At 43.0% G+C, this 11365-nt stretch overlaps 1 protein-coding gene across 1 annotated transcript in view; it reads left to right on the top strand.

Annotated features, from left to right (window-relative positions):
• The window catches only part of GRK5 (G protein-coupled receptor kinase 5), a gene marked incomplete at its 5' end in the record, with an annotated part of 47597 nt that overhangs the window by 9340 nt on the left and 26892 nt on the right, over positions 1 to 11365 (top strand). Inside the window, one exon of the mRNA XM_010179051.1 lies at positions 10134 to 10234. Coding sequence (XP_010177353.1) covers positions 10134 to 10234 — 101 coding nt within the window. The remainder of the gene's footprint in view (positions 1 to 10133; positions 10235 to 11365) is intronic.

Raw genomic sequence — 11365 nt, 5'->3', positions numbered from 1 at the left:
CTACCCTCGCTTTAGAGCAAGTTTATATAAAACAATTTCAGCTGGCTAGTTTATGAGCACCCCTACGCCAATAAACCTTTGTGTCTACAGAAAGGAGGAAAAAAAGAGTTTCTTTGGTAAAGAAATCTCTGTGAGCAAGTTTCCAGAGAATTATTAAAATAGTATGGGTGGGGAAGACACAGGGTTTAAAGATGCTGAAAAATATCTTGCCAAGGACTTCGTGTGAGGCCCATTTTCTCACTGATTGAAGTCAAAACCATAGCTTCCATGGTGACCAGTTTAGGTTCTTAATCTAGACTGTACCAAAAACTCCCATTGCTGGTTGGGATTGTGGTGAGTGTTTCTATTTAATTGAAGAGTATAAAGTCTGCAGATGATTCACTGGACTTGCAAAAGAAGCTGATGAAACAACTAAATTTTGTCTCATGGGAGATTTTGTTATTTCAAAATGACTTTTTATGGGGCTTTGAGTGTTTAAGATTTCCTCTGGTCACCTATAGGAGCCAGGAAGAAATTTCTCCTTCTTGATCTAGGCAATCTTTTCTCTTTCTTTGTTGCTCTGAAACTCATGTTGTGGTTACACCCTCAAATTTCTCTGAATCAAATGATTGAACATTCCAAGGAAACAACACTTTGTATTGCAGATCTTTATGTAGGAGATGTTTTGACTCACAGCGTTTGCATGGCAGTTGCTTGTTTGGCACCATCAGAAACAGAAATGTAGTTTCTAGAAAGGAGCATCTTGCTTTCAGTGATAGCAGCCTCAAAAAAGTCTACTGAGCACAGGAAGAACAAGGTATAGCTAGATAGCAGATCCTGCCGCTGATTAACAGGAGAGCTGTGTAAAATGCTTCATATACTTTCTATGCATCTGTCAGAAAGGAAACCTCAGTGGTTGCTGAGCTTCTCCAAGATAGGGCATAGTTCAAGACTACAACTTGTACCCCAACACCTCAGAGGAAGAATGCTGGAAACCCAGAGAAGAAACGTGTACTTTTCCTACCAGTGGGCTTGCCAAGGCCCAAGAGGCAGCGCGGCAAGTCTGGAGCAGGCAGGTCAGCCTGAAGCTGCATCAGATCTACTGCAGTAAATGAGGTCACGATCCGAGGTGGTTCAGGTTGCCTCTTGCGATGAAATAGTACAACCTCTCCAGGCAGAAGAACATGTTCAGCTGTTTGCTGAGGGCTCTGTTGTCTTCAGCCAATGAATTTTTCTGTGTGTCAACACGTTTTTTGATAGTTTAGTAGAATATGAGGGAAAACAAGATTCATCTTGACTCCAGATCAGCTTGCAGCTACAAAACAAGCCCCACAGTTCATAGCCACCAGCAAGTGATCCTGCCCTCAGTACAGAAAATACCGTTTGATTAGAGAATGGGATTGCATTCAATTTTTTTCTGTCATTGACCCACTGAATAATCCTGGGTGAGGTATTTCATGTCTTTGGCCCCCATTCCCACTCCCAGGGCTGGGGGGATTGGTTTGCTTTGGAAGATTTAGCTCTAATGACATGTGTATGTAGTGCCTGGCATTACAGGTCCCCATTCTCAGGTATAATGTCTACACGCTGTCCTAATAGATAAATTGCTACTAATAACACAGCTGCTCTCCATGCTCCCTGTCCACCTCACTGCCAGTTCCTACATCTGTCATCTCAAAGCAAATATCCTGAAATTATGAAGCCTTGAGCTTTACTGGTTTGCCTCATACAGACCCAGATGACTTTGTGGTAGGAAAAAAAAATAAAAAGAAAATGCAGAAGTTGATTGCTTAAAATGTTGCAGCTGCTCCTGATGTAGAATTGGCTGTTTACTACACATACAGCTAAAACCGAACAGGCAAGATCAGACACGGGGCAAGATAAAAGAATGTTCCAACATTTTTGTGCATAACACCAAAAAGCGTCAGGAGGCTGCATGTGCTGTGACAGTGCTGGGAGCCTTTCTCTCACACATGCCTAACCTGGACTTCCCAAAATCAAAGTACCACCAAGACACTTTGTCTCCTCTTCCATTGCTTCCCTCTGCATCTCTCGGTGATCCTAAAGGTCTTTTCCAACCTAAATGATTCTATGGTTACCACCATCAGCCCCTTCACACCAGGAACTGGATTAGTGATCCAATGATGACTGCATGGTCAGTTCTTCCCAGGCTGTAGCTCAGACTGAATCTCAGCTGGCATTGGCCTGCTCCTGCCCAAAGCGGGGAGGTGGGGGGACATCAGAGTCACCCAAAGTGGTCTCCCTGTGGTGGAGCAAGCAGAACCTGGGTTATGCCCTGTGCTGACATGGTCCTGCTCTGAGGGCAGCAGTGCAGACCCCAGTGGAGATGTCACGGACCAGTTGGGGTGAATCTCTAGCCACAAGTAGCAGATCAGCCTTGGAGGTGCAAAGGGGCACAATTTCATGGTCTCTGTTTTGTCTTTCATTACCTTTCCCCTTTGAAAACTGCATTACCTGGGCACATAAACTTGTCTTCCGCTGATTTTGCGCCTACCAACATGACTTGCATATATCTACCTGTTCTCCCTTTCGCTAGTAACTGCTCAAACGTCTAGTAATTTCCTCAAACATCTGGAGAAGGTTGTGACTGTGCAAAAGCAACGGCAGGAATGACATTGCATGTGGCAGACTTCCCATCCCTGACACAAACCATTGCACTCTGTGGCTGGTCTTGGGTCATGGCTGCGTGAGAGCAAGTCAAACACGGCAGCATAGCAACGGGATGGAGCCGGTAGTTCCAGGTATATGAACTCTTCTCGTCCCATCACGCAACATCTCACACCAAAGTTCATCTTAGCCTGTTCCTACTATAGTTTTGAGGGCTCTCATCTGAAAATGCACATATCATTAAGACAGGAGTGCTTGGAACTGGAGTCAGATCAAGAAAAGTTATGTCTTGAACTTTTGTCCATTGACTGGAACATTTTTAATTGTTTTAAGCGAGTTTGTTGTGGAATGTTTTCATAACCTGAGACATAACATATGCTGCACATTATTTGTTTTATGCAAGTGACTTTTAAAATAACTCATCATGTTTCAGTATCATGGCTGCAAGTCTGAAACTTGCCAGGAAAGCAGTTGTGTTTATGACAAAAGTTTGCTTGAAGTCTGTTCATTCTAAAGCGTGTGGTATCTTTCTGGTTCATATAATTTTTTGTATTGATAAACAGTCATGCTTTAAGATACTGTGATGACTCACATCCACTGGCAGGAGCTGGTATAAAACGAAAGCCTGAATTTCTAGGTTTCTGTAGCTTAATCACTAATTGCAAGCTACAGATGGACTGATTTGAGGAATCTGAGCATCTCTAGCTTTCATTAATCTCAGTGAGACTTCTTTGATTTCAGTCACAGATGACGATCAACTCTTCTGCAAAACACAGCTCTTAACCTCCCTGCTCACTGTTCTGTTAAATATTGTAAGATTGCCACCTAGCTCATGAAGACTTAATCATGCAATGAAGCTTTAATATTTCGAGGTTCTCAGATGAAAGGCACCATGTAAGGAAGAATTACCTCTGGTCTAAGGACCTGCTCTGTTTCTTGCAGAGTCAGTCTGACCAAAGTCAATGCTATCTCTTTTTCTGATCTGAATATTTAGCTGAAGTTCAGGGTTCTGCAAGCTATTTGTTTTTGTAGGAGACGATGATGTTTGAGACAAGTGTCTTTCAAGCAGGACTGTTCATTTGCAAAGAAGATACTTATTCCTTTGCTCAGAGCTCCAGGTTTTCTTTAGTGAGCACTCAGCATAGAAACTCCCTTTCTCATCTGTTCTTGGGGCCGTGCCGTGTGCCTGTGTTTTACAGAGTCCAGTGTTTTGCAAGATCATTGGTACAAAGGACTGGGGGAGGGCTCAAGAGCCTCTTGCATTGAAGAGAGATCAAATGCACTTAGATCATCAGCAGATGTCTGTCTGCCCTCGGAGGTCTTTCAAACCTCCAAGAACAGATTCCACAATATTCAACTACCTGTTCTTGTGCTTCCCTGTGTGGAAAATTAGAAAAAAAGTCTTCATATCCAGTTAAGTGGATTCCTTCACATCATTCCCCCTCTGTAGAGGAGCACATGCAGAATAGTTGATCCCTACCCTCTTTATTAAAAACATTTCTATACTGAAAGACCTTATCATGTTTCACTCTTACTTTTCCAGACTAAACAAATCTAGTTCCTCAACGCTTCCCTTTGGCATTTTTTCCCAAGCATGTTTCTCAACCCTCTGGACACTCGCTGCTCTCATCAGCTCCCCATACCTTTCTCAGACAGTGGTGACCCCAACTGGATATGTGTCTCTCGTTGGAGTCTCGGCCCATCCCTCTCAGTTCCCTTTGCCATTTGGGCACTTTTCCAAAAGAAAAGGCAGCATTGCACACAATAAACCAACGCTGCACGTGCACGTTTGTGGTGCGTGTGTATCTGCACTGGGCTCTGCACGGCTATTGGAAACCATCAGAGTCGGTTACACAGAGGCACCTTCTACTCACCCCACCCCAGTTTCAGAAAGGCTAAGCCCAACTGACTGAGTTAGCAGGAAAAATGCTTTTGTTTGTTGAAGTTTCACATCTCTGCTAGCTGGCTGGCTGCCTGCCTGCACTCCTAGGGACTTGGAGACAACACCTATAGTGCACTACATCTTGACCAAAATCATACTTTTTAAACATTTGGAAGTTCTGTCTTATGGAAAATTAGAACAAATAAAACTTTCATTAAAAAGTACAATTATCAGAGAAGATCTTCTGAATGTCTCCCTTGGTACTGTAGGCATTTCAGCTTGTTTTATGAGGAATTTGATTAGCTGATAGACAAAGGTCAGGTGTTCTCCACACAGTCACAGGGGAAATACCATCGGAACATTGTTGTAAGTATCATGTCAAATGTGCAGAGATTATTTTATGTGGAGGCTTCTTCGTTTGCTGTCCTGTTCAGTGGAGGTCAACCAGTACTGTGTCTTGAAGGGCTGAGTGAAGTAACCTGTAGCAAAACATACAGAGCTGACAAAAAGAGAATAGTTTACATTTTAAAGTATAGTGATGCAGCAGGACATTCAAAATAACAGTGTCATAGAATCATAGAGTATCTGAATTTGGAAGGGACCCACAAGGGTCATCAAGTCCAACTTCGAAAGCTGCACAAGCCTTGCTTGCGTGCATGTCCCCTCCCTGCTTAACATGCAGGTGTGCTGCAGTAAGGAATTAAGACAAAAACACCTGTGTTTGCTTTGGGCTCTGACTCACATCCACCAAAGTAAAGGACTTCCATGAATGGGGATATTGGCCACTGCTGGAGGATGCTGCACCAGGGACACAAGGCAGCGTGGGATCACACCACAGGCCCATTACCCTTTGCAGGATACTGAGAGTGTTAACCTGAACCCATTGAGGTTGTTCAAGCTAAGGATGGGAGGGCAGCACCACTCTCCACCAGGATCGTGAGACATCTCTGACACCTCTAGGCGCAAGGAGACACCTGCCTGCATTGAGGCTGGGGCTGTGCATTGGTGCTCCAGACAGTGGGATGATGGAGAATCCATTAATCTGTATTATATTATTAATAATAAATAATTTAAATTACTATAGTAGTAATTGGATTATCTAGATGATGGGAAGTTAGTCATCCTGAAGCTTTCATCTGAATTAGATTTTGCTTCTTTTCAGTACTTGAGTGAGGTGCTGAGTGCAGGGACATGGGCAGCATCACACACAGCAGTAGCTGCCAGGGACAACTGTGCTAGTGCAGGAAAGACCAGATTGCATTCAGACTTATGGGTGACATTGAAGATACTGCATCTGGCTTCAAACCTAGCCACCTTGATGTTTATCAGTGGTTGCATCCTAGTGAACAGGAGAGGAAGGGGAAGAACCTGAAATCAACCTCTCAGCAAAATATGAGAAGTATCTTGCAGGCCCAGAGGCTTAATATGGAAGGAACAGGGAAATCCAAATTTTTGTGGGTGCAAACACAACTAACCTTGAACAGGAGTGTGATGACTCAGCTGTTTTCATGCCATTTATTGAAATGGAAGAGAAGCTGGGAGGCTTTCTTTTGTCTTTTAAATTAGAAAAAACCAAACAAAATTTAGAAGTGGAGACTTTTTTCTCAGAATGTGTTAGTCCCACTCAGAAGTAACTGAACATCCATTTCTTATTTCTCCGATTATCAATAATCCAATTCCTGGTTGCGTTCTTTTCTTAGAAATTAAACAAGAGGACATCATAAAACTGAGATATTGCTTTGCCAGCAGAATATTTATAAGAAGGTTTTAAGTTTCTGGCCATAAGTGAGAAGATACAGGAGATAGATTTTTATTAAAACCTCATGAAAGTAATTTGGACTTTTGGACTTTTATTAAACTGTCTGGTCAAAAAGGATAACATGATGAGAGAAAAAACTGTTGTTGGATCAATTTGAGCACTTTTTGTACTGCCAGAGCCTGGTTTCAGTTCCATCAGCTTTACCTTAGTGTTACTCTGTTGACTTGACTGGCATCATTTCTGATTTACATTACCGTAAGTGAGATCATGAATCAGTTTCTTTACCTTCAGGAAACAGAATATCCATTAGGGAAAATCTAGGACTGTGCTTGTTAAAGCTGCCTAAAGCTGCCTAGCGTTTTGTTTTGAATACGGGGAAACATAGCAGGTTTCTTCAGGTGTTTCTGAAGGGTTAGCAGAGTATTCTTTGTCACATGCTCAGATGTAATGGTCTCAGTTGTGGTGTACAGCTCTCCTAGCCACCACAGGACATTTAATATGTTCAAGCAGGTGTCTCTCTTCCCCTGTAAAACCAAATTTGCTTTTACAGCCATTACCCACAATGCAGCAGAAGAATGGCATTAATCACCATTTCGGTGGGGCTGCAGAAATCTTTTGCACCTCTCCAGGGAAGAAGCAACTTTTCCATCCAGAAGTGGCCGAAGTGTTACCTTTGGAAGCTTTTGCTCTCGGGATCCAAATTCTTTCTTACACTTATATACACTTATTCTTACACTCATTACCTGTGCTTCCTAATTGTTCTCCAGGGGAGCCAGAGTGGGTTGGTGGGTTGGGTTCTGGTTCGTAACTGTTTCTGGCTTTGTCTGAACATTTGGAGCCTGTAGGTATGCACAGTACTTAAACAGAAAAAGTGGCAGTCGTGGCTGTTTAATGGGAGCACTGGGGACTATGAAGGCTCAAAGAAAATCTCAGGAAGGATCATACGAAGGCTCCCTATCCCTGTATGCAGAGCTGGAAAGGGCTGGGTATGCTTCTCCCATAGACGTGGTGCAGCTGCTCTGCCCTGAACACTATCAAGGGCTGCATAATGACAAGAGATGTTTTGCTGGGCCTAAAAAAATCTTTTTCTAAAATCTTTTTCTTTGGAAAAGATCGACCTGTGAAAAAAAGTGGGTTTTGCTATAGAAAATGAAGCAGGCTAGTAAAGTATTTGCACTGCACTGTAAGGCTTTAGTCCATGTACAGAGTGTCAGTGTATTTATGTCTTTACCTACCTTGATACTGTGAGCTTGCTCTCGATTTGTCCAGAGGAAGCAAAGATTCAAAGGTCAGCACTGAGTGGTTTTGAAAAACCAAGTGGTTTTTCACAAACTTGGAGAGAGAAATCACAGTTTGTGCCATTCTTAAATACTTCCCACATTGTCCTACAGTTTCTTTTGCTCATTCTTCTCCACTTTCCTCATAAGAATTTTGTAGCCAAAATGGCTACATGCACACAAATAATGAACTCAAACTTTAATCTGCAACTTAAATTAAGCAGATAAAAACTTCATTCACCAAAACAACATCCCACTGACATTCAACAAATACAGGTTCGATGTGCTGGTTGGGAATATTAGCAGACACAGCTGCGTTAAGAATTCTTAAGTTTTGGCCAAACGATCCAAAATGTGCACTCACTCACTCACCAGAAAGGGAGGGCTCTCAATCTCGAGAAGTTACCTTAAGTGGCGTCCCAACTCAAGGGGAGAGTCCCCGACTGCAGACCCGCTGCTCCGAGGAGGACCGACTCCAATGAGTCCTCCGGCAGGGCCCCATTTATACCCTGGTCGAATCTGATCTGTGGTCAGTACATGGTCGTGTCAGCCCCTACTGGCTGAGGACCCCAACTTTCCCGCCTTTGACCCCCACTGTGTGCACCAGACATGAGCTGTGAGAGGGGAGGCAGTCCTGGCGCCAGCAGGGCCAGAAACTTTAGCACTGCTTTTCTTGGGTCTTTCTCAGGTCTTTAGTAGGGTGGGTGCATCTGCCACACCCCATCAGAGATGTTCAGGATGACCAGGACTCAGAGCAGTGGACTCATGCAGACACCTACAAGCTTTGGACTGCCAATCAGCTTGTGTAGCACACCCTATTTAGTATGCAAAGTATAAAGTAGCCTGCCTTCCTTCCTTCCTCCCTTCTTCCCTTCCTTCCTTGTTCTTTCACTGCTTCTCTCTTGCCTCCCTTGAGCTACAACTGGGACTTAGATTTAGTCATGGCCACCTACAGTTAGGAATTTGTCAAAATTGCCTGATTTACTGAGATTTGGTCTACAGTTTTCAGTTCCTGTCTACCTCAGTTGCCAATTTAAGAGAAAAATCTGTCTTTGTCTCAGTCTCTTCCTCTTTTAGATGACAGTGTGGGACTCATCTACCTCTCAACAAACTGTGAGACTTCTTAATTATTATCAGAATACTCTATCTGCAACTAAAAGTGAGTGTTCCCTAGATACCTTTTGCTGAGGAAATGGAGGAATATATGGAGGAAATTAGGAAATATTTCATTGAGGTCAAAGATACTCAGCATGTTCTGCAAAGGTTGAATAGTGAGACTGCATTACGCAGCATGCACAGGCAGTTCTGTAAACCATGCTCCTATTTAAAAACACTCAAGTGGAACAAACTTACTTTTTCATGTCACAACCGGGATCATATCCACATTTCAGCAGTGGGAAGGAGAAGATAAAAGACTTAATTCAGCTTTCATCACGCTGGAGATTTTCTCTGGCCCCACCTCTGCCCCTTCCTCTGTCCTCATTCCCAGTGTTTTTGAGCTCTGCCTGCAATGCATTTCAGTGCCTGCCAAGATATCCCCAACTCTGGGTGAGTTAATGAGAACATCTGGCCAGGAATGATGCTCTGTGACCCACCCACTCAGCACATCTGGTGGTCATGACCATGGATGGGGAACCTCACTGAGTGTTAAGACTTCTGCAAGGAAAGAGGATTTTGTCATCTGTGGCTGGATTTATTGAAAATACCCAAATCCGATTGGTTATATAAAGGGGCTTTCATGTCAATGGGGGAAATGTCTATAAATAAGTACACACACACACACACTTGCATATACACTTTTTAATATAATTACAGTATACAGTCAATGAGTAAGAATGTGGCCTGCCTAAAAACTGTCTTTGTAGATCAGTCCCAAAGCTCCTAAACTGGTTAACCATCAGGGCATGCTGCGAAAGACCTCTCTTTGGTAAAGGCTTTTTGAAAGGGCTGAACGTACATTCTCTCTAAAGGGAGGAGAGGATGAAAAGCATTTATGTGCTTGGTTGGGAGAGTTCCTTTTTGAAATTATTATTTTAAAACTGCTGGATTATTTTTGTCCTGCTAATGATGCATTATGGTGTCCAGACACTTTTGCGAGCATCTTTTTATATTATTTATACATAAATCAATAAACACCAATGCTCTACTCTTGTTTTCCTTTGCTGGTGGGAAAAAAAAAAAAGAAAAAAGAAGATGGATTTTTCAGACAGCACAATGAATCATCAATGAAGTGAAAACACTCGGCAAATTCTCTTTTGTTTAAGAGAATGGCCTGCACACAGTTCAGGCCAGCACATTTTTCATGGGATGCAAGGGAGCAGTTGAAAGAATTGGCAAGGAGTGGGTCTTGCATATTCATGAGGCTGGGCAAGGAGGTGAAGGCACAGGAGAAGGCAAAAAAGCGATGTGAGGATAGAGAGGAATGTGGAGCGAGTTGCCACGGTATCCTATTTTACTGCTGTTTGACGTAAAGCTCCTTTGCTTTTACACAACCGCTGGAATTGAATGGAAGCAGCTCAGGGCATTAATCATGAATGTGTCTTTTACGCGTTAAAAGGGAACCTGCATCTCGTCACAGAGATAACGTGCCCCTCTGTTCTCTCCTCAGTCTCCAGCCTACGTTCCCGAAGTCAGTCAAGATCTTATCCAACAGACAGAGGAGAAACTCGAAAACAGCCCCTGCAAAGAGCTATTCTCTCACTGTACAAAGTAAGTATAACTCGATACCCAAAGATCACAGGGCTGCAGTCAGCAGCTTGCAAGGAATGTGTCAGGTAAAGAGACACATTTCAATTTGAACCTGAAGCATGTATCCTCGGTTTATGTTCCTAATCCTAGAGGCAAGCGGTGAAGTCATTTCATCTGAACAAAATATAATAAATATTTCCATGCCATTATATACACTGCACACAGGCACTTAGTGTTTCAGGTATTTGACAGAGTGTTCTAGCCAAGTAAACCAGCCATGGATTTCATGCTGTGTGAAAAGAGCTACAATGATAATGTATCCAAAGAAAACATCTCTGTTTCAAAGTGAATAAAAATTAAGTGGCTATACAGTCCATTTAGACAGAGGAATGTGCAAACTTGCTCCGCATGGCTTTTCCAGAAAACCTTCACCAGGAGAATGGGGCTTTTTTAATGCTTTCTGTCTGTCTGTGACGTTCAAACGAACGTGCATTATTTCATCCTTTGTCTGGGAAAAGGCTTATCAGTTTTTGTAGTGGCAAGGCGATTTGTCCTATTATGCGCTAAAGCTCCAGGTATGCGATCTGCATTTGCAAACACTGACCCGAATCCGTTCATGCCAGTAGATCATAAACCAATAAAAATATGAAAAGGAGGGATCATCGCAAGCTGGCCCATGTGGTTTCTGGCTGAGCACGGTTTGTTTTCCCTGGGTGATGTAATGGGGATTTGTAAAATTCGCTCCGCTGTCATTCATTGTTTTGACTCACTTCATTGACCTTTTCTGTTTTCAGTTATTCTTTGCATTGGTAGGAGACGTGGGTTATTTCTGGCCTTCTCTTATAACATAACCAGTTGCCTTGCATTGGCCTGGTGTCGTGTAGAGATGCTCGCACAACTCACGCCAGTTGTGTGTGCCAGTCCCAATGACAAAGGCAGAGCTGTGCTCAACGCAAACCCCACTGATGCCTGTTTCCAGTTCTCAAATTGGTTTGAAAGCCAACAGTTCCCTCCAAAATGCACTTTGTTGTTGCCAAAGAGGGGAACTCAAAAGCAAACAAGTGGTGAAAGGCAGCTATTGTTCTTTAAAATACATGCAGCTTTTAATTAACTGAATGGAATAGGCTAGCGTTGGGCACCACTTAATTCGGG

Source organism: Mesitornis unicolor, unplaced genomic scaffold, assembly GCF_000695765.1.
Source record: "Mesitornis unicolor isolate BGI_N332 unplaced genomic scaffold, ASM69576v1 scaffold10932, whole genome shotgun sequence".
Classification (NCBI taxonomy): Eukaryota; Metazoa; Chordata; class Aves; order Mesitornithiformes; family Mesitornithidae; genus Mesitornis; species Mesitornis unicolor.
This window is presented reverse-complemented; position numbering and strand designations above follow the sequence as displayed.